We start from the raw sequence: 22,213 nt of genomic DNA on the forward strand, positions 1-22,213 counted from the left end.
AAGTAGCATAGAGTACAATAGGTGAGTGGGGGAGGGGATAAAGGTGATAGGTCAGGGAGGAGGGTGGAGTGGATAGTTGGAAAAGAAGATAGGCAGGTAGGACAAGTCATGGGGACAGTGCTGAGCTGGAAGTTTAGAACTGGGGTGAGGTGGGGAAAGGGGAAATGAGGAAACTGTTGAAGTCCACATTGATGCCCTGCGGTTGAAGTGTTCCGAGGCAGAAGCTGAGGCGTTCTTCCTCCAGGCGTCGTGTGGTGAGGGAGTGGTGGTGAAGGAGGCCCAGGACCTCTATGTCCTCGGCAGAGTGGGAGGGGGAGTTGAAATGTTGGACCACAGGGCGGTGTGGTTGTTTGGGGTGCGGGTATCCCAGCGATGTTCCCTAAAGCGCTCTGCTAGGAGGCATCCAGTCTCCCCAATGTATAGGAGACCGCATCGGGAGCAACGGATACAATAAATGATATTGGTGGATGTGCAGGTAAAACTTTGACGGATGTGGAAGGCTCCTTTAGGGCCTTGGGTGGAGGTGAGGGAGGAGGTGTGGGCGCAGGTTTTGCAGTTCCTGCGGTGGCAGGGGAAGGTGCCAGGATGGGAGGGTGGGTTGTTGGGGGGCGTGGACCTGACCAGGTAGTCACGGAGGAAATGGTCTTTGCGGAACGTGGAAAGGGGTGGGGAGGGAAATATATCCCTGGTGGTGGAGTCCGTTTGGAAGTGGCGGAAATGTCGGCGGATGATTTGGTTTATGCGAAGGTTGGTAGGGTGGAAGGTGAGCACCAGGGGCGTTCTGTCCTTGTTACTGTTGAGCTCTTCGGATGCTGTCTGAACTGCTGTGCTTTTCCATCACCACTAATCCAGAATACAGAAAATTAAGAGGAAAGGGGTGAGACCATTTCATCCGACAGATCATCCTTGTTTTGCCCAACGTCAATCAACTAATATCCTTTCTCAAACACATCCCTACCTCTTTTTTAAGCCCCTTATCAAAAAATAAATTCACCCGTCCCTCAAACATCTTGAATAAACTCTTCTTTACAGTTTGTGCAAAATTGTGCGGTGTAAATCACCGTTTAAAAACAAAACTATGACATCATCAGGGTGAATGATTTGTTATGGACAAACACGATTCAACAAATTCTCCAGTTTAAACATGTACAGCAATTTTATGTTAAGAGGTCTCAGACTTTGAAACATAATAGATCATTTGCTGAAGTCTGGTGATTAGTGGGGTCAATTGAATATTGCCATGAAAAATAAACAGGACAGACCGAAAAGACTAACAGAGGATCACAGGACAGAGAATGTGGTGGTAGCAATAACAACTTGCATTTATGTAGCATCTGTGGTGTATACAGTACAAAGATCTGCTTCACAGAAGCATTATCAGACAAAAATTAGCAGCATACCACAGAAAGAAACACAAAAACGGGTGGCCTAAAGCTTGGTCAAAACTGGTCAATTTTCAGGAGTGTCTGAAAGGAGGATGAGAGGTAGAGAGGTTTAGCAAACTTAGAGCCCAGCCCAGTTGAAGGATTGGTACTGGAGGCAGTAAAACATTGAGCTGAAAAAAGAGGTGAGAGAGGAAGAGCAGGTTTCCAGTTTGCATTAGTGGGATGTGATGGTGTCGTGGCTTTTTCACTGCACTAGTAATCCAGAAATTCAGCTTTCTGTTCTTAGGTAATGGGTTCAAATGCCACCATGGCAGATGTTGAAATGTTAATTCAATAAACTCTGCAATTAGAAAGGAGAACTAATGGCGACCACATAAACATTGTTGTAAAAGTCCATCTGGTTCATTAATGCTTTTTAGGGAATAAGATCTGGCATCGTAACCTGGTCTAGCCTATATTTGACTCCAGATCACAGCAATATGGTTGACTCTTAAATGCCCCTTGAAATGGCTGAGCAAGTCACTCAATTGAATTAAGCCACTATGAAAGCTAACCAACAGAAATCAGACAGACAACCTGGCACTGATCTAGGCATCGAAAATGACAGCAGAAAACATAGTACTCCCAACTAGAAGGCCAATGGCAGTAGTCACATGGGTACACCACTACCTGCAAGTTGCATACCACAAGTCTGCTTGGAATGATATCCCTGTTCCTTTATTGTCACTGAATCAGATTCCTGGAAGTCCCTTCCTAACTCCCTCCCTAACCCTACACATGACCAACATCAGTTTAAGAAGGCAGCTCCCCACCATCACCTTCTCAAGGGCAATTAAGGATGGGCAATAAATGCTGCCCCCCCCCCAGCGATGATCACAGCCTATGAACAAATAAAATAAAAATTGCCTTATGTTAAAAAAAGGAATGCATATATATTCTCTGTTCTCGAAACATGGATTTCTGAAGCAAATTACAATTGCAGACTTGTGAACATTGAAAATATTGATGGAAATATTCAAAGCCAAACAACTTTAATTCCACTGAATGACTGGCTACTCCCATACAGCAATGGTTCTGTCACCTGACATGATAAACATTTGCCCGAAACGTTGATTTTCCTGCTCCTCCAATGCTGCTTGATCTGCTGTGCTTTTCCAGCACCACTCTAATCTAGACTCTGGTTTCCAGCATCTGCAGTCCTTGTTTTTACCAAGATAAATAGCTTTTCAAACCAATCAACAGCTGTAAGACCCAAACAGAAAAAGCTGAACAGCAGCAGTCTCATTGCCACAAGATCAATGTCAGAACCTGATCTGCTAAAATGAAAAAACAATTCAGAAAGCCCTTACATGAACCAATGTTTGGTTTACCAGTTCTGTAAGACAGGCCTCGCCTTTTGACTTGGGGGGTTTAAAGAGTGAATTTCAGAGCTTTGAAGCAAACTTTTTTCTTGCCGTGACTAGAGGTGGATCGTGTGTTATACAAACATAAGCTGGACGTGTGTGGGGCACGAGCATGTGCACGCATGCCAATGAGGTTAGAATTACCTCATGGGAGAAAGGTAAGTCACCAGACATTCTCTGCAATCCAAACATTCTGTCAGCCACTTCAGTGAAGTTAATTGAATTAAATCAATGTTAACAAAAGAACATCAAAGAACATACTCACTCCATACTAATGAAAACCTGCGAATCTCCTACCCTGGGCCAAAATTACCTCAAAAGTTCAAACGTACCCTTTTTGCCAACAGAGATTTCTTTTCCCCCCTCCAACCTTGAGAATATGTAGAACTTTATGACAGAAGCAACTTCAACTGGAGCACCGTGAACAGTTCTCCACAATGCAGTCTGGGAAAGATGTGAAAACCTTACTGAGGATACATAGGAATTTTGCCAGGATGTAACCAGGGATGAGGACTTTCAGTTGTGCGGTTGGGTGGGAAAATTTGGGATTGTACTCCCAGGAATAAGTAAGACCACTAGAAATGGGAGCAGGCCCTGTTCCGCCATTTAATGAGATCATAGCTGATCTTTTCATGGACTCAGATTCACTTTTCCACCCACTCACCATAGCCTTTAATTCTTTTACTGTTCAAAAATCTATCTTTGCCTTAAAAACATTCAACGAGGTAGTCTCAACTGCTTCAACGGGTAGACAATTCCACCGATTCACCTTCGGGTGAAGAAGTCCCTCATTAACTTAATCCTAGTCCCGAATAGGGAGCATTCAGAGGTGATCTCATCAAAAACTGTGAAAATACTGAGCAAATTTGACAGAGCACCTGGAGAATAAGGTAATCCCTGTGGGGAATTAGCCTAAGGACATTGAAAAAAACTCGAGTAGAAAGGATAAGCAGTTTCTTCAGGGAGAGAGCTGTCAGAATTTGGAACATTTGAAGCTTTGGAAGAAACAGATACTATTAAAATTTGAAAAGGCTGTTGGGATAGGAAATCAAAGGCGAAAAAACAGAGTTACAAACAAAAAGCAGAGTTAGGGCCTGAACACAGCTGCATTTTTACAAAGCCAACACAGTCACAACAAGCTGAATGTGGAAACTCCAATAATTCTACAATCACACTACCACGTGATATTATTTTGATCTAGGTTAATAGTCATTCAGCAGTATTCAGAAATAATCTTGGTAGCAAAGCTGGCTGCATATACTTTTAATCCTTGAACCTCAAAGGTCAATGGTATCTGGATACTGGTGGCAACTTATATTTAAGAAAATATTAGTTGTGAATCATTTGGCAGATGTCTAGAAAATGTGTGTCAAGACTGCATTGAGCAATGAAAAATGGAAGGGCGAATTTGCTTCCAGAAATGAGAGGGAAGGGGTTTCAGCAATTTGCACTGGTGCCCACACGAGTTGGGTTTTTCCAACATTCAAAAAGGGTTTCATGGTCTTGGATCTGGGTTCAAATCCTGTTATGACAGATACTGGATTGAACTGAATTGAATAATGGAATTCAATAAATATTTGGAATTAGGAATCTAATGATGAATACGAAAACATTTTTGATTGTCAGAAACACCCATCTGTTTCATAATGCCCTTTAGGGAAGGGGAACTGCCATCCTTACCTGGTCTGTAGACTACATGTGACTACAGACCCAAAGCAAGGTGGTTGACTCTTAACTACCCTCTGGACAATTAGGGATGGGCAATAAATGATAGCCTGCCCAGCAACGCTCTCACCCTGTGGATGAATGTTAAAATTATTCTACGGTCAGCTCCTTGGAGCTGTAGGATTTCCCTCTGCCACTTCTGGAAAATCTCCTGCAAATGCCCACTTACGTGTCCATGACGCGTTTGGCTCCAATGAGTGAAGGCATCCCACTGGGACAATACAGGGTCAGTTCCAGGGAGCCCCGAGCTGGGTGTGCAATGGTCACTGTCACTGCCACATGTTCCAGGGTCTTCATACCAGACAAGTACAACTCATCAGCGGTTACTGTGGAAAGCAGAACAATAACTCTTGTGAACAGAAGCCTGATAACGCGAGCCAAGGGTAAACCCAGTTGATGTTGATTTGCAAAAGAAGCAACAAGATTTGTTCGAGACTGGTCACGAAATAGTAAGCTGCATTCAAAGAGGCCACAGAAATTCTCAAACCTTGGCACTGTGTGAACTGTTAAGTTCTAGTGTGGGACTTTATTTACACAGGCCGGAGTGTAAATTAGGTAAGTTACATTGCTCCACTTCTGCTCCTCCCAACTTTTGAAAAGGAGCTTGCAATTTTGGTGCTTGACTGTTTAAAGTGTTGGTATGATTCACAGGGTTTGTACTTTTGACTTTGTGGCAGCCGATAAAGACAACGGAGAGGTGGGGTGGGAGGGAGTTTCAAACCCCAAACCAGCCTCTGGCAAGTTGCTGGGTTAGAATATGTGCGTGTGTATCTGTGTGTGTTGGTGTTTGTGCATATCTGTGTGTTGGTTTGCGTGTGTGTCTGTGTGTGTTGGTGTGCGTGTATATCTGTGTGTTGATGTGCTTATGTGTATATGAGTATGTTGGCGTGTGTATATATCTGTGTGTGTTGGTGTGCTTGTTTGTATTTCTCTGTGTGTGCTGGGGGGGTCTGTGTGCATTGAGGTGTCAATGTTTGCATGTTGTGGGTTGTGCGTGTTGTAGTGTGAGTGCATGTTGTAGTGTGTGTGCATATTGTGGTTTGTGTGTGTGTTGTACTGTGTGTTGTGTATGTTGGTGTGTGTTTGTGTTGGTATGCATGTTTTATAGTGTGCGTGTGTGCATGCATGTGGGTGTGTGTGTTTTATGTGTGTGTGTGTGCATGTGTGTTAGGCTCTGTGTCTGTGTGTGTGCGTCTGTAGAGGATATATTTGCCTCCTGTTGATGAAGTGACATCACACACCTCCCCTCCACCCAACTGCAAAGGCAGCTGCTTCTCCTCACCCTTGGGCAAGGCCTAGTGAATTCAGAAACAAAATTCGAGTGAGACATTTAAACAGGCTGACATTCATTATTAACCACTTTACAGTTCAGGTCAAATTCAACTCCAAAGGTTTGCATAAGACTCATTTCAAATGTGAAAACAAAAATGCATTTCAAATATCAAAAGTCTGCCACAAAAATGCTCAGTTTGTTCAGCAAAAGTTGGCAGTGGCCTGGCTTTATATACACAGGACAAAGCAACATATTTTAATTAAATCAGTCAGCTCTCCATAAAGACGTGATGGGGACCAGGAGACATTGGAGACCAATTTATGCCAGACTTGTTTGCCCTGGAGGTGATTGAATTCCTTCCTTTGTTAAACCACATGCCACATGTCCACCTTCATCCACTTTCACACACTCGCCGTCGGACAATGTAGGACCAACCTGCTTTTTATTCCTTGGCTCATTAATGCACAGATGGAAATGCCAGCCTACATGCTTCATGCTGATGTTTTTTACAAGGGAGCTCTGTTCTGCCAAATCTACTGCTTTACAAAATTGTTAGCTGATAAACTCCGCTCTTTCTCTATGCTTTGGGACAGTGAAGAGGGCAACAATTATGTCAAGGGAATCACATTCCTCACCTTTTGATTCCTACACAGCGGCTGCCTGTCCAGAGGGGTGAACCTGATTGACATCAAATAGTCCATTACACTCACAATGCCCAACATACCAGCTGCAGCAGGACAAAGGAAAATCAGCTCAGAGGAACAGTGAAGACCATTCAGCCCCTCAAACCCAGCATTCAGTGATGATGACAATGGCTGGTCTCCATCTCAACTCCCAGTTGTTGCTTCAAACGTGTGGGGGACCTCTACTATTCTCCACTCAATGCAGAAAATAGGCCTCCCTTTCTCAAAGATGTGGGGGACAGAAAAGAAGGGTTACACCCAAAATATTGACTTCTCCACCTCCTGATGCTGCCTGGCTTTCTGTGTTCTTCCAGCCTCCCACTTAATTACCCTTGACTAGCAAGAATCTCTCAAGCTCAAATTTCACATTGTTTAATTTAAAACCAGTACCAAATGTCTTTTCATTTGGGAATAGGGAGCTCCAATTTTGTACAAATAAGTGTTTCTCTCTCTGATGGCCCACTTCTGATTTCAAGGTTGCCATCCCTTGTTTACAAATCTAAAGGGGAAGGAATGTTCCCTGTCGAAAATGTTATTGCTCCTGATCCTATCCAGGAATTCATCTATGAGTGGAAAATGTAGATTAAAAAGAAACTCACTTGCAGTGAAAGCATTTGACTGAGACGTTAAACCAAGCCCCTGTCTCCCCTCTTAATTTATAGCTTTAAATTAAGGGGTGGTAGGTATAGGACAGATGTTAGGGGTAGATTCTTTACTCAGCGAGTCGTGAGTTCATGGAATGCCCTGCCAGTAGCAGTGGTGGACTCTCCCTCTTTATGGGCATTTAAACAGGCATTGGATAGGCATATGGAGGATAGTGGGCTAGTGTAGGTTAGGTGGGCTTGGATCGGCGCAACATCGAGGACCAAAGGGCCTGTACTGTGCTGTATTTTTCTATGTTCTATAAGTAAAAATCTCACTGAACAATTTGAAGCAGCAGAGGGAAAGTTTCTTGACCAACACAGATGCCCAACCCAGCCCCCAGCACCAGATTCACAGCTTGTGTGTCTCATTCTTTGCTGTTCACAAACCAACAGGAGTAACAACAGTGTCTCTGCATGGTGAATAAAACTTATTGACAATCGGAGTTGTCCTGAGAACATGAAGGGTGCTATGTAAATGCTGGCTCGTTTGGGTCAAGTCGTTCCTTGCCATCCATAATTCTGACTCTCGCCATTGGCCACAATCGCAAGGTTGCTGAGGACTCTCTGAATCCGTCAAAACTGTTTCTCAGTGTCCAAGGGAAGCAGGAGCAAAGGAAATAAGTTTGGGAAGTATCCCAAAACACTGAAGTAAAGAAGCGGTGTCTGAAGAAATTGAAGGCCAAAACAAACAGTCACTGCTAAAGCTCAGGAAAAAAAACAAGACTTCTCCCCCCACAGTCCATCCACCATCTTATTTGTGTTCTCTTATTATGTAGCCAGGGAGAGCACAAATAAGTTTCTTTTTCTAAAAAAAAGCCCTAAGCCTCTTTTTAACTCCTGATAAAACAATGAGCTGGCAATCTTCTGTCGAGCATATTGAAAAATAATCTGATAATGCAGATTTTGAATGTTGTCCAACAGCCAGTGACAGATAGTTCTTCTGTCCACATTCACTGATATTTCTGCTTGCAGCAGTAACATTGCCTTAAATGGTCACAAAGCAAAGAGTAACCTGGCTACGGCCCAGCATCAGCTTTGGAGTAGCTTCTTGTCTAATTTAATATTTGCATCACATTTCCTCCTCGATAAATTTTCACTGGAACGTCATTTTTGACCACTGTTGAGCCAAAAGTGATAAATAATGTCTAGATATTAAAACCGTTGGACATGCATGACATCATTGACCTGGCATGGTTCCTTCTGTTTTAAAAAAAATGCACATCCCTCATGGCAGATCAGCCCTCCTCACCATTAACCATGAATGACCGCGGCGGTGTCTGTACAGGAGCTTTTGGGCGCAGAGGGTACTATCAGTACTTCTGAACTAGAAGCTCTGGGTTCAATTCCCAATCCAGGACTGATAGAGCAAGGAAGATGTATTCGTAATACGGCCAAAACAGGTTGACTTCCAACTTGTCAATCTTTTTAATACCCACCAATGGGAAATGTAAAGAGTTGAAGAGATTCCAGGTCAGCAATGTGATGGGTACAACATTGAAGTCTCAATCATTATCTATCGCAGGTAAAAGTGTAAGATAGATAAAGGCTGGCCCAGTGATTTCTATTAAAAGAGTGACTCTGTGTGTGTGTGCGTGAGAGAGAGAGAGAGCATGTGAGAGACTGCACGTGTGTGTGTGTGCGTGAGACAGAGAGAGACTGTGTGTGTGTGTTGGGGGTGAGTGGGTAATGGAGGAATGTCTGGTCTATCAGAATATAGGCATTCTGATGGATGCCTATACTGAGGACTTTGATGCCACCCTACAGCTGAGATTATTTAGAGTCGGTCTCTTTGCACTGCCTGTTTAAGAGGCTGCGGCATTGTGGGTCTAAACTATAAACCTCCAAACAACTGCTCAACTGTCAAAAGGCACTGTCACCAGAATCACCCAACTCAACAGACACAATGTTTTATAATTGATCCATCAAGGAGATGCCAAAGACTGAGTTGTATATCCTTTTTCAACTTTGAACCTTTGGACTCACATTTCTAATCTATGTGCATTTGTGTCGTATTTTATTATCTTTTCTCATGTTTTTAGTAGTTAACAAAATAAATTTTCTTTAACTGAAGAAATTCTGGCTCCTGTGAAAACATAAATGCATTTGAGCAAAGGAAAGGCATTCACGAGGGAAGAATCTTTTGTTAAATTAGCCTTGTTGTGATCAACTGAGAAAAAGAGGAGCTCTTTTACTCTTCCTCACCCAGGATCAGAATGAATTGAGGACTGTTACTGGGGACTGGTTGCAGCAACAGGAGTGTGTATCCCACTGACCTGGTAGTTTGAGTGACCACACATAGACGTAATCACGTGGCTCGTCAGATACCACAGGTATCTTCATCTCCCAGAAGAAACTTGGAAAAACTAGAAAAGTTTATTCAGGGCCTGGAACCATGGCCCAAAACACAGCCAATCAGAAAGGCAAAAGGGTCCCCAACTGTGAGGACCAATGTGCTTTGTATTCATTCATTTGTGGCATGTGAGGCAACACTGACTGGGCCAGCATTCTATTACTTGTCACTGGTTGCCCTCGTGAGAAGGTGGTAGTGAGCTGTGTTTTTGAACCGTGTGTGTGTGTGTGTGTCTGTGTATATTTCCTGCCACCCACAATGCCACCATAGAGGGAATTCCAGGACTCTGACCCAGTGACACAGTGGAAGCACGACATATTTCCAAGTCTGAGTGGTACGGAGAGGAGCTTGCAGCTGGTGGTGTTCCCTTGTATCTGCTGCCCTTGTCTTTCTATGTGGCAGTGGACATGGATTTAGAAGATGCCCACTGAGAATTTTGGGGAATTTCTGCAATGCATCTTGGAGATAGTACACACTGCTGCTGCTGCTGCTGAGCATTGGTGGTGGAGGGAGTGGATGTTTGTGGATGTGGTGTGAATGGTGTGCAATGTGGGTAGGCAGGAACTGAAGTGAATCAGCCATATCCACCCATTCCCAGATTTACGGATGATCCACAGTCAGTAGACCCTAGATTTTCTTGGAATAAAGTGGACTAAATTGAAGTTAAAGGCTGGAAGTTTGAGAAGATGGCAGTGACATACTTAGCTATCTCAGAGACCTTGAACCAGATCTTGTGCCAGTCAGGCAGACACTGAGTAGCAGTTGGGAAACCCATTCTTTTGGGGGATGAGATCTCCAGGTCTGAGCTGCCAGTCAATTGGGAGGGTTAGCAGCTCTTTGGTCCCATTGGTGCTGGGTGTGGTGGCTTCTGCTGGGACTGCAGCTGATGAGAAGCAGAAGAGAACGTGATCTTTAGAACAAGGTCAATAGGGTTAGGGTAGTGGAGGGAATAATGGCGGGATGGGGGCTGCTACAGGTTACCCCATTGCTATCAGGAGGGCATCTGTAAGTGAAAACTGCCTGATCAGAAGGCCAGTCCCCAAAACCGAAGGAATAATTGGAGACAGTGGGGTCACCAGGCAACCTGGCCATACCATGGGAGCTCCGCGCTGCTGGTAAAGTACCGGTGACAGGGGATGTGCCCCTTGATTGGTCACTTCAATCAGACAGACTTTCATCTGGGCAGAGAGGTGCCTACCCTCTTCCCAGATGGCAAAATCCCTCCTTCATTGTCTCAACTCTTATCCTGTCGTTGTTGAAAAGGGCGATGCTGGAAAAGTACAGCAGGTCAGGCAGAATCCGACGAGCAGGAGAATCGACGTTTCAGGCTTAAGCCCTTCATCAGGAATGTCATCGCTACTCAGGCTCTGTCAAATTCCAGTCACATTGTGCCTTCCACTTCCTCAATTACATTGACATGTAATCAGCGTTGTAATGAAGGAAACACAACAACCAATTTGTGCAGAGCAAACTCCCATTGGAGAATAATTAGATACGCTTGCTTTTGTGCTGTCGAACATGGGGCAGATATCAGCCAGGACTCGTGGCAGAACTCCTGTCAAGATTATTCACTGAAATATTCCGAAAGGGAAAACCTGTATTAACTGTAACATTTCATTTGAAAGGTGGCATTCAAACAGTACAGCATTCTCTCAGTGTAATCTACTGGCTTTATGCAGAATACAAACAAATCTGGGCTAACATGCCAGTGCAGTACTCTCTCAGTGCTGCACTAGCATGCCAGCCTGGATTTATTTGTATTCTAGATCAGGATAGTAGATTACATCTACTTGGACACCACAGTGCTAATGAGGAAAATAATTAATGTACTTGTGAATTGGCACAGATCAACAGGAATTATGCAGTACAGAGGAACCTTGATTGGCCGAAGGACATGGGCGGGAAGTATTTCGTTTGGTTAATCGAATTCTGGATAATCGAATGCCGGATAACATAGCTTAGCCAAGCACTGGGGCCTTGGGATCTTGCTGGATAATCTGATATTCGGATAATCGATAATTGAGGTTCCTCTGCATACACACAGCACTGCAGCAGGAATCACATTGTTCTGAGGGTTAAACATCCTTGCCAGTCACATCAAGAACTTACACATCATCACAGTCCCTACAGAACTCGCATACCTACTGGACTCAGTTGTCAGGCCCTATTCTTATCATCAGGCCAGTCGGTGCTCCTGGTTGGTAGATTCACAAGCAATGACTGGATCCTTTGTTTGAAACAGAGGATCTGGCTTAGAAGCCACTGATCTTCTGATGCCAAATACCACTCGACTCATGGCAACAAACACTTCTCCGCTGAATTACTATTTGGCAAGACACGACTTTAATGCATCGCAACCCAAATGTTGTCAGTTCTCATTGCCGTTCCGAAACCAAGTCCTTTTGCAAGTAATTTAACACATGTTGCAACATTAAATACAAACTGGAAAGTTAGAAGGCAGAATAAAAGGTGCAAGACCACAAAACATGCACTAGTCTTTTTAGTTCATGAGTTTTTCTCCCCTGATGTTCAATTTTATTTTTAAGATGAAATGCTAAGCCAAGTTCTTATCTACCAGTTCAGGTGAATGTAATAAAATCCTACAATATTATTTGAGAAGTGTTACAATCCCTGTAGAGAGTGATCACTTCTAAAACAGTAAACAGGTTTCCCAGTGAATACAAAGGAAGAACAGAATAAAAGATCACATTGTAAGACTTTTACTGTAACATAAAACTAAAAGTAACATCGACTAAACATTACTTAATAGATAACAGGGAACTAGCTCATGAAACTGCAGAAAAGATTTTTCCCAATAGTTACTTTTTGCAACAGATATTGTCCCACTCACCTACTCCCAACATTAAATTTACACATTATATTGCACTGTCAGCAGAGATATATACTTGTGTTTAAAGTTACTCGCTCCTCCTAGCTCCTCCCCATGTCACCCCCAGGGTGAAGATGAGTGGCCTTTTAAACTAAGTACCATTCACTGAATCTTCTGAACGTACTGAAAAGTGGTTCCAGTAGCCAGGCACCCTCTGGTAACTCTTTGGCCCTTTGAGTCTCCACAAGCCTCATGCTTTCAAACAGGGGAGCCTTCCTCATCAGCACTCTGATTCCTGGTTAACCCCGAAAACAGTCTTTATTTGTGTGCTAATCATAGCAACACATGTTTATGATTTATTTTCTCTGAATCTAGGTTGAACCTTGATATTCTGGTCACAGCAAAAGTAGTTGCACTCTCCTTTGCATCAAGGTGTGAAAACGTGCACCTTACTTTCAATAACATTTTGCCCTAGAAGCCTATCCCCATGGCAACCAGATCACCTTGGGCTGGTCTCTGGGTGTTTTTTGTAGGAAGTCACTAATGCCACCTCTCCAAACTGCTCATTCTTCCCTTGAATTAAAGGAGACTTTCTAAAAACATAACCATCTGGTCAAGTTCTGAGGTCAAAACAAGTGTGGAGACCTCCTCCAGTGTCAAATCCTATCCTTCAATCAACCTCATCAAAACAAGTTGACTGCTGAGTTATCCTCCTGGTGTTTGAGGGTGCCGGGTGTATGAATTGATTGCTGTAATGCTGTACAAATAGCAGTGACTACATTTTACTGTTGTTACATCCTTTTCAGGTGGAATATGAAGAGTGTTTCTTCCATGTCGTTGAAGAGTGTGTGGAACCTGGGAACTCGGATTATAGAAGACAGGATTTTTGGAATGGGGATTGCACAGCGAAATTCAGAAGATGCCACAAACATTTAAACTCAATTACTCTCACCGGCTAATCTCTCACTGGGCTTAGCTAGTTCAACAGAGACATAACATTACAGGCAGCATGAAATCTGGCGAGGATTGTGATACAGTGAGATTTAGGTAAATGCTGATAAGGTAACAGGTGATATGGCTCTGATAGGAGTGGGAGCAAAAATACCAGAAACATCTTAGACATAACACTGGACAGCTGTATTTGACAGATGTAAATAAAGGAGTGTTACACTAACTAATGAGTTGAAGATCCTTACTTAGAGAAGAGGAGCAAGTAATCTCAGGATGGTGCATGTGCAGACACCCACAGTCCAAAATATCCGAGACCAACAGAGGTCCCGGCATCTGTGGTGCCAGTGAGAGCAGGAAGCCCGATGTCTCCAAGGTAGACAAGCAGGAAGCTGGAAGAACACAGCAAGCCAGGCAGCATCAGGAGGTGGAGAATTCCACCAGCCTCCTGCTTGTCTACCTTGGATTCTAGCATCAGCAGTTTTTTTCTTGTCTCCAGCCCGAGGTCTCCTGGCACTGTGGTAACGTCAAGTACAGGAAGATCAAGCCTAACGCGGAGGAGGTCAACCCTTTGTGGGGAGCATTGCTAAGTGCTTAAGATGGACTGCAATGCTGAACTTTTAACTTTATTTTACTATTTTTCTGCTTTATACTAATGAGGGCTTTAATGTTGAACTTTTTACTATATTTCCTTATTTTTCTACTTTGTTTCTAAGATTCTGTACCGAAGATGATGCCAGGAATGGTGACATTGTCCATTTTTCACTGTGCTCCTGGATCCCTGTACTTGACCACATGTGACAATAAAATCTAATTCTAATTCTATTGGCTTAAGACCTAAGGTGAGGCTAAGCAGGTGGGAGCTGAGAAATGACCAATAATGACAGGGCTTTTAGTGTCAATCAGAAAAAAAATTAAAACTGTTTCAAAATGATCTGCATGTTTTAAACACATTTATAAAATATATTATTCATTAAACTATTGTCTAACTGACTTCAAGGCAAATTTGGAAGGAACAATAAGACATGGGAACATGGAGGATCTGCAGATTAGAGTTTTCTGGATAAAGTCTCCTCCTGATGTGTGTCAGGATGCATAGACCAGGAGAATCTCTGGTTTAATTGCTGAGGCAGCTCAGAAACATGGACATCTGATGGACAGCTTCCAGGAGATTTCGTGGGAAGGGAATCTTCAGTCTGACTCTTTCATTGGTGTCTGTCTTTAAAATATTGACCTAATAATAATTGCAAGTAAAGAAAGGAGACTAAGTCCCAAGGCAGTAGAATACTCTTGATGCCATGACAACTGGCCTCAGTCTCTACAGCTAGCGAGAAACTTAAGCAAGAAATGGCCAGTACCCATGATCAATAATCTCTCTGGCAAGTGCATGGCTGGATATCAGATGGGAATGTGACTTAACTATGCTCTATGAAATACTTGACCTTCGCCTATTGTGACAGCCTTTGAACACTTGTCCTGAGAGCATTAAGTCAATGATGTACTGTGGAACTGGCGTTACATGTAGTGATGGCAGGATCTTTGCTAATTGTGCGACAATTGTGGTAACTTTTAAGCAAGATGTGGACATTAATCAGGGGTTCACACATATTCCTACAAATAGTTGCAAATTGAAACAACGGGGTTAGGAGTCATAAGCATGTACTGTATCACTCTGTAAAAAAATTCTTATTAAAGTATGCAAAGATTGGCTCCCAATCTATGCTTCACTGACTAGAACATTATAATCCCTGTGGTAGAGAATATTAGGATAGCATCTCAGGGATCACACACCAGTCAGAGAGGTGTTACTGGTCAAGTCCAACTGTGCCTCAGAAAGCTAATGTCTTTCCTGAGTGATGGAGAGGAGAGAGGGAGTGGGGAGATGCATGTTTTGTTTAGAGAGGTGACCAATGTACACTAAAGCTCAGCAGAGTGAGATTTTGAAATCATCCGCAAAACATTCAACTTCATCTCCTTTGTATCATGCAGAGGAATTGGCTTCAATCAGCTTGAAGCTGTAAGTTGAAAGGCAACTATTTGGACCGGTTCCTGCACTTTAACAGAATGAGCTGTTCCAGCCCACAGGAAAGTAGAGAAAAAGCAGCAAGCTAGCTTCCCCAGAGCCATGAAAAATTTGTTTCAAATGACAGAGACAATGGAAAGTCCCCACCTACACAATTCCGATAAGATAAATTCCCAGAAAGTTCTTGCTGTAAATTCATTTTCAACAAATGTTGAACTAACCCACATTGTCCTTTCTGCAATGTTTATAAGTAAAGTTTTGATGCAAGAATTGAGAGATGATTTGGAAATAATTTGCTGTGAGGATGTTTGTTTCTGATAGCTGTGTGAAGAATATACTAAGGCTCAAGAGAGTTGGATTTTGGAATTGATTCTGTGACATATATCTTCATCTCCATTACAATGTCAATTAAAATGGATTTAAGTCCACCTTAAGTTCCCATTCCTAATTTCCCTGAGGGCATTAAGAGTCAATAATGTACTGTGGGCGTGAATCACGTGTCGTGGTGGCAGAATCTCTGTTAATCGTGTTTAACTGAACACACGTCATGGCATTACCCAGCGGTTCACATGTGACCTTTATAAAGCTGCAACTGTTGAGTTCAGAGGCGTAAGCATGTAATGTGTAATTCTGAAAATAAATATTTGGAGAAATGTGTAACGATTAGTTCCATTTCTAAGCTACACTGACTGGACAATAACCAAGCTTGTTCTAAAAGGCGTTAGTCAACCAGTTGAATTGTTATAACAAATCGGGCACATTTCAAATCCTGGTATTAATTAACAAACTTATGACATTTATGTGAATGTGGGAGATGGGATTCAAACTCATTATGCCTGGTTTACTGATTCAAGACCATACACGTTAAAGAACCAGCGTCACTGTGGCATTAGAATCGCATTGACAGTGAAATTAATTTGTTCAGCCGACCTGCCCTACTGTAAGTTTTTCAACAAAAAATATCAGTCAGCAGTCGGAGAGTTAATTACAGCATTTATCTGAAGCTTTCCAAATGGATAAACACATGGGATGAATCCAAGCATGCTGGATACTTTACGCTTCTACTGCCAAACATTTTTTTCAAATGGGATGAAATGGCCCAAAGGCAAAACAGGAAGGGCGAGAGGCTGGGAGAAGCAAAAATTCTGTGCAAAATATTAACCACTCCGACTTCAAGAAAAGCTTCCCTGGGGAATGTTAGCTCCACGTTATTCCTGTGGTGCATTGAGATGAAGATTGACAGAGACCCAAGAACAGATGCTTCTTGTCACTCCCTTAAAGTTCCACTCCATGACTTCAGCGTAAAACGTCAAGGTTGAAAATTGCACTGCTGAATGAGTGCTGCACTGTCGTGGACATGTTATCTTTTGAAAATGTTAAATTAATGCCCTGTCTGTGCTGCCAAAAGGGCATATATTTGAAGAAGAATAAGGGGATTATTCCTTGGTGCCCTGGCTGATAGTTATCTATCAGTTAACAGAACAAAAACAGACAGCTTGGCTATTATCATATTGCTGTTTGTGGGAACATACTGTGTGTAAATTGGCTGTCACATTTCCTACATTATAACAGTGACTACAATTCAAAAACAACTTTGTTGAGTTTTGGACTGCTTGTCACAGATGCTATATAAATGCAAGTCTTTCTTTTTCTCTATTCTTTCTGGAGATGGACATTTAGGGTCCCTACAGTCCAGCTCTGACACCTCATTCCTGTGGCCAATCTTCAAATAGAAGTCTAAACTCTAAGAGCTCATGGGCTATTTTACCACAGGGGTTTCATTGCTGAACCTGACTGTGTTCCAAGCTTCCAATGCACACATGCCTTTCCATCTGAGGATGCTGGATAATGATGGTAAGGAACAGTCTGTACCACATTCCTCTTCCTCCTTAGACTAGCAATACAAAGGACAGCATGAGCACACCTATTACCACTCAAGTGAGACTGATTAATGCAGCATGGAGCAGGACATTCCTGATTTGAAAGACTGGAATCTCGTGGGAAGAGAAACACAATTACTGTTGGGACCTCCAACAGCTCTACACAACAGCAAACAAGATGTCAGTTTATACTCAAATTGCAAGCAGACCACCCAGTACCGATGACATCATGGCCTGTTCATTTTGATCCCCCCTCTGACCGCTTTAATGTAATTGCAGCCTGGGATTTCCTGCAGTAATTTTACATTTAAGCTCACTGCCCTTCGTGCTGATGAGTAACAATGTTCAAAAACTTTACACAATCACCTTGGAAGCCAAAGCCCATTTCCTCGTTTCAACAGCAATCAGGCCCCATGTTAACCTGCAAAACTCGATATCCACAACATTTATGGCACAAAGGAATGTACAGGCAGGCTCTCTCATGCAGTTACAGAGTCGATGGACCGCTGAATGCACATTTCCCGGAGCCACAATCTTCCTGCAATTGTCATTGAGTCACTAGCCATCTCAGTGAGCTGTAGCACATCTTCCTGCCTCAGCTGCTCTGGGAGAGCATGGAAGCTCTTTGCTGGTTGTTGCAGGCTGTGCTAGAAGCACCAACTCACCATAAATAGTGACATTTATGTCTTGCGCTCATTTTAACATTGTAATGCAGGCTGATGGTGCTGCCCCCAGGGTGTATAGAAGAGCTGACCAACTGTACATTGGTCTGCTCTTCTGCTTATCCCCTGCTGGCAAAGGTACTATCACGTGAGGCACGGTAAGCCAGGAAGAAGGAATAGGTAATGGCAGCCGAGGTAAAACTAGTGGCTGCAGGTTCAGATTCCTCTTGTCAATTATCACTGAGCCAAATCCTTGTTTATTTGTCCTTGCAATATACCGGTCTCTACTGAGGCCAGTGCTTATTGCCCATCCACTGATGGTTGGTGAACCACCTTCCTAGACTATCGCAGTCCATGTGCTTTAAGTAGACCCATAGTGCTGTTAGAGAAGGAGATCCAGGATTTTGACCCAGAGACATTATGGAACGAGCTGCCAGTGGAATTTGTTGAGGCAGGTACATTAACAACATTTAAAAGAAATTTGGATAAATACGTGGATAGGAAATATTTAGAAGGATATGGGCCAAGTGCAGGGAAATGGGGTTAGCGTGGATGGACATTTTGGTCGGCATGGACCAGTTTGGGCCAAATGGCCTGTCACTGTGCTGTAGAACTTTATGACTCTATGATTCTAATACTGCAAAGGAACAGTGATATAATTTCAAGTCAGGACTGTGCGCGGAATGGAAGGGAACTTGCAGGTGCTGGTCTTCTTCATGTGTCTGATACCTGTCTGTTTAGGTGGCAGCAGCTGCAGGGTTTGGAAGGTGGTGTTGCGTGAATGAACACTGAGAAACGCAACTGTGCGGGGAAAGTAGTCATGTCCTTCAATATGTGAAGAGGTGAAAGCAATGGCTTCACTGGCGACTCACAGCCAAGACAGATAAGAGATGACTAAACCTTGTGAATATGGTTGGTGATGCAACGGCAAGTGGGGACCTCTGAACTCCCCGACAAAGCCCCCACCCTCCAACTTTGTATCACTTCAATCATGAAGGACAGAGTTTCAGGTGCAGCAAAGCAAAGCTTCCACCATTTTCTTGAGTGGTCAGCCACCGCATGAATGTAACTCACATTCAGGGCCTCAAGGTTTGCTGGAGTGAAAGCAGAAGTTGCAAGGGGCACAGCTCCTCTGAACATCATTTTACTTTCCGATTACCACTTCCAAAGACGTCAATTACTGTCAGCTCTTCAGCAACTTAGTACCAAAACAGACTCATTTTTCAGGATGGTTAACAAAACAACACAAAGCAATACAGCACAGGAACAGATCCTTTGGCCCTCCAAGCCCACACTGTCACATTTTGCTCTTCCGTATTAAAACTGTCTCACTTACAGGATCCATATCCCTCTATTCCCTTCCTACTGATGTATTCGTCCAGGTGCTTCTTGAATGCTTCTATTGCGTCTGCTTCCACTATCTCCTCTGACAACATGTTCCATGCTCTCACTACCTTTTGTGTGAAAAACTTGCCTCATGCATCTCTTTTAAACTTTTCCCCTCGCACCTTGAACCTGTGCCTTCTAGCAATTGACCCATCTGATAATACTCCTGACCTAAACAGAGGAAGACACCATTCAACACATCTTGCTCTGCTACTCCTTGAAAGAATTATCCAATTACTTGCACCAATCCCTAACTTTTGTTTTCGCCCTGCCAATTCCATCTTCTCAGGCACATATCCTGTTACTTTCTGAAAGTAAACAGTCAATCTGCTTCTGTCACTCTTTCAGGCAGTGCATTCCAAATCATAACAATTCACCGTGTTAAAATAAAAATTCTTCTCATTTCCTTTGGATTTTACGCTTGGTTCTTAAACCTGTCTCATTTGGTTACTGACCCTCCAGCACAAGAAACAGATTTTGCCCCTCAACTTTAATCAAACGCTTTTGTAAATCTGAGTAAATGAATGAACATTGTACAGGAATTTATTAAGGTCTTTATCACATGCTCACAGCATTACCAAATGTTTCAGAAATATTTAATATTTTTGAAGTGAAGTCACTAATTAAGTGAGGTAGCACATTTATTCAGATATACTAAATGAATAAAAACTCAATGCGAAAAGCATTAAACTGCTCCATCAAAAACTGCACTGCAAATTAACTGAGAGTTAAATTACTTAAATTTATCAGTAAGTAACTGTTCACACAACGCTATGAAATAAATTCCCTCACGCTGTGGCAAAGGCATTAAAAACTATATCTAAACAGGACACCTACACTAACCCATTTCTCAGAGGTTGTCCTAATATGTTATTGAGAATGAATGCGTGAGGGTCAGGATGTGGATCAGAGAGAACAGTGTAATGAGTGGGAGATGGAGAGAATGGGGTGGATTCGTCTGCTGGTGGTGACCTTGGAGCCAGGAACGACATGTAATTAGGTGGGATTTGGGGGTGATGGTGAAGCTGACCTCGCCACCTTCATTCCCCACCCCACACCCCCAATCAGATTCATGCTCTGGCGGGATTTCTCATGGTCTATCTTCTCACTGCCCACTCAGACCCTGAGCTGCCCTGTTAATAACCACTTCATCCACCAGATGTGATGGGACATTACTAACTGAACTTCCACCAAACTTTGTGATGCTTTTACAGGAATGATAACGATTAATAGCAGAACCAAGCCGTAATACTTAGAATTGCACACAACATTCCAAAAGTGGCCTAACCTATGTCCTATACAGACGCAACATAACCTCCTAACTCCTTTACATAATGCTTTAACCAATAAACATGATTTGGGGATACCGGTGTTGGACTGGGGTGTACAAAGTTAAAAATCACACAATACTAGGTTATAATCCAATAGGCTTAATTGGAAGCACTAGCTTTCGGAGCGCCGCTCCTTCATCAGGTGGTTGTGGAGGACACAATTGTAAGACAGAAAAAAATTCTGTGTTTTACAAATGTGTCCTCCACAATCACCTGATGAAGGAGCGGCACTCAGAAAGCTAGTGCTTCCAATTAAACCTGTTGGATTATAACCTAGTGTTGTGTGATTTTTAACTTTAACCAATAAAGGAAAGCATACCAAATGCCTTCTTCACTATCCTATCTACCTGTGACTCCACTTTCAAGGAACTATAAACCTGCACTCCAAGATCTCTTTGTTCAGCAACACGCCCAGGACCTTACCATTAAGTGTGTAAGTCCTTGTGAGAGACAATCAACACAAAAAGAGGTCATAAATATGAGAGTATTCATTGTCCATTCTTAATTGTTCTTGAAAAGGTGGTGGTGAGCTGCCTTCTTAAATCGCTGCAGTCCATGTGTTGTAGGTGCACCCACAGTTGGGAGGGTAAGAGTTCCAGAATTTTGATCCAGTGACAGTGAAGGAATGACCCATAAATCCAGCAAGAATCTTGGGAGAAACATTTACTTAGAGAATGCTGTGAATGCAGAAGTCACTGCCATCAGGAATAGCTAGGGAGAATAAAAGCAATAAATTTAACAAGGTGGTAAATAAAGGCAGGCGAGATAAAAGGAATTGAAAGGAAGTAAAATAGGAGGAAGCTGATGTTGAACATAGACACCAGCAGTTGGATTTGGGCTGAATGGTCTGTTTCTGAGTTTTACATTTTATGGAATGAAGGGCATCATCCCACTGCTGTTGGGATCAACTGTTTTGCAGAAGGCACTTTCTGGCCATGCTTGGTTCACAGCAGCTGATTAGTTGTCACGGCACTGGACATTGAGAAGGGAGGTGGGGGCCAGTGATGGTGCCAAGGAGAACTCCAGCTCATGAACTCAGTCTGCACTCCCCACATTGCCAAGCTGAGGCCTGGGTCATTTCATGATCCTGGGGCTCTGCTGCCTGTCCTTCTGGCAGTGGCCATAGCATCCCAGTGGCGCTGCTGAGCATCAATGCTGTCAAGCTTGGAGTGATCAGTTGTTCGCATTGACAGGTCTTCTGGCCTTGGCATCTTGATTTTGGGGCAAGGTTTGTTGCTGGCCTTGACACTGCTTGACTGGCCTGTGACTCAATAGACCAAGGCAGCGTGGGCTCTTATTGGCTCTCCCAACCTTCAACACTACAACATGGTTCCACCCATTCAGGCATAGAGACAGAGGGGAAAGGGTATGGCACAGAGAGAAAGAGAGAGAGAGAGAGAGGGAGAGAGAGAGAGAGAGAGAGAGAGAGACAGACAGAGAGACAGAGAGTGATGAAGCTTGAGCAATCAGAGAGAGGGAGAGTCAGGGGGAGAGACAGAGAGATGGAAGGCAGGTTAGAAAGAGATAAACAGGAACATATTGGAAAGGGAGAGAGAGTTTACACACAAAATGACAGAGAGTCAAAAAGGTAAGTGTCTGAAAGGGTATCAGAGTAAGTCAGAGAGGATAAAACAGGAGGGAAAATTGGTGAGTGTGGGAGCACCAGGCTCACTCAGATACTAATGCTGGG

At 43.2% G+C, this 22,213-nt stretch overlaps 1 protein-coding gene across 1 annotated transcript in view; it reads right to left on the reverse strand.

The window, feature by feature from the left end:
- Window positions 1–22,213, reverse strand: part of pcsk7 (proprotein convertase subtilisin/kexin type 7) — a 225,747-nt gene that overhangs the window by 38,167 nt on the left and 165,367 nt on the right. The window contains exon 12 of the mRNA XM_043676630.2: window positions 4,683–4,839. Within this exon, the coding sequence (XP_043532565.2) occupies window positions 4,683–4,839 (157 nt within the window). The remainder of the gene's footprint in view (window positions 1–4,682; window positions 4,840–22,213) is intronic.

The sequence above is a fragment of the Chiloscyllium plagiosum genome, unplaced genomic scaffold (assembly GCF_037043375.1).
Source record: "Chiloscyllium plagiosum isolate Xiang-an unplaced genomic scaffold, Cpla_swu_hap1 HiC_scaffold_29, whole genome shotgun sequence".
In the NCBI taxonomy this organism is placed as follows: Eukaryota; Metazoa; Chordata; class Chondrichthyes; order Orectolobiformes; family Hemiscylliidae; genus Chiloscyllium; species Chiloscyllium plagiosum.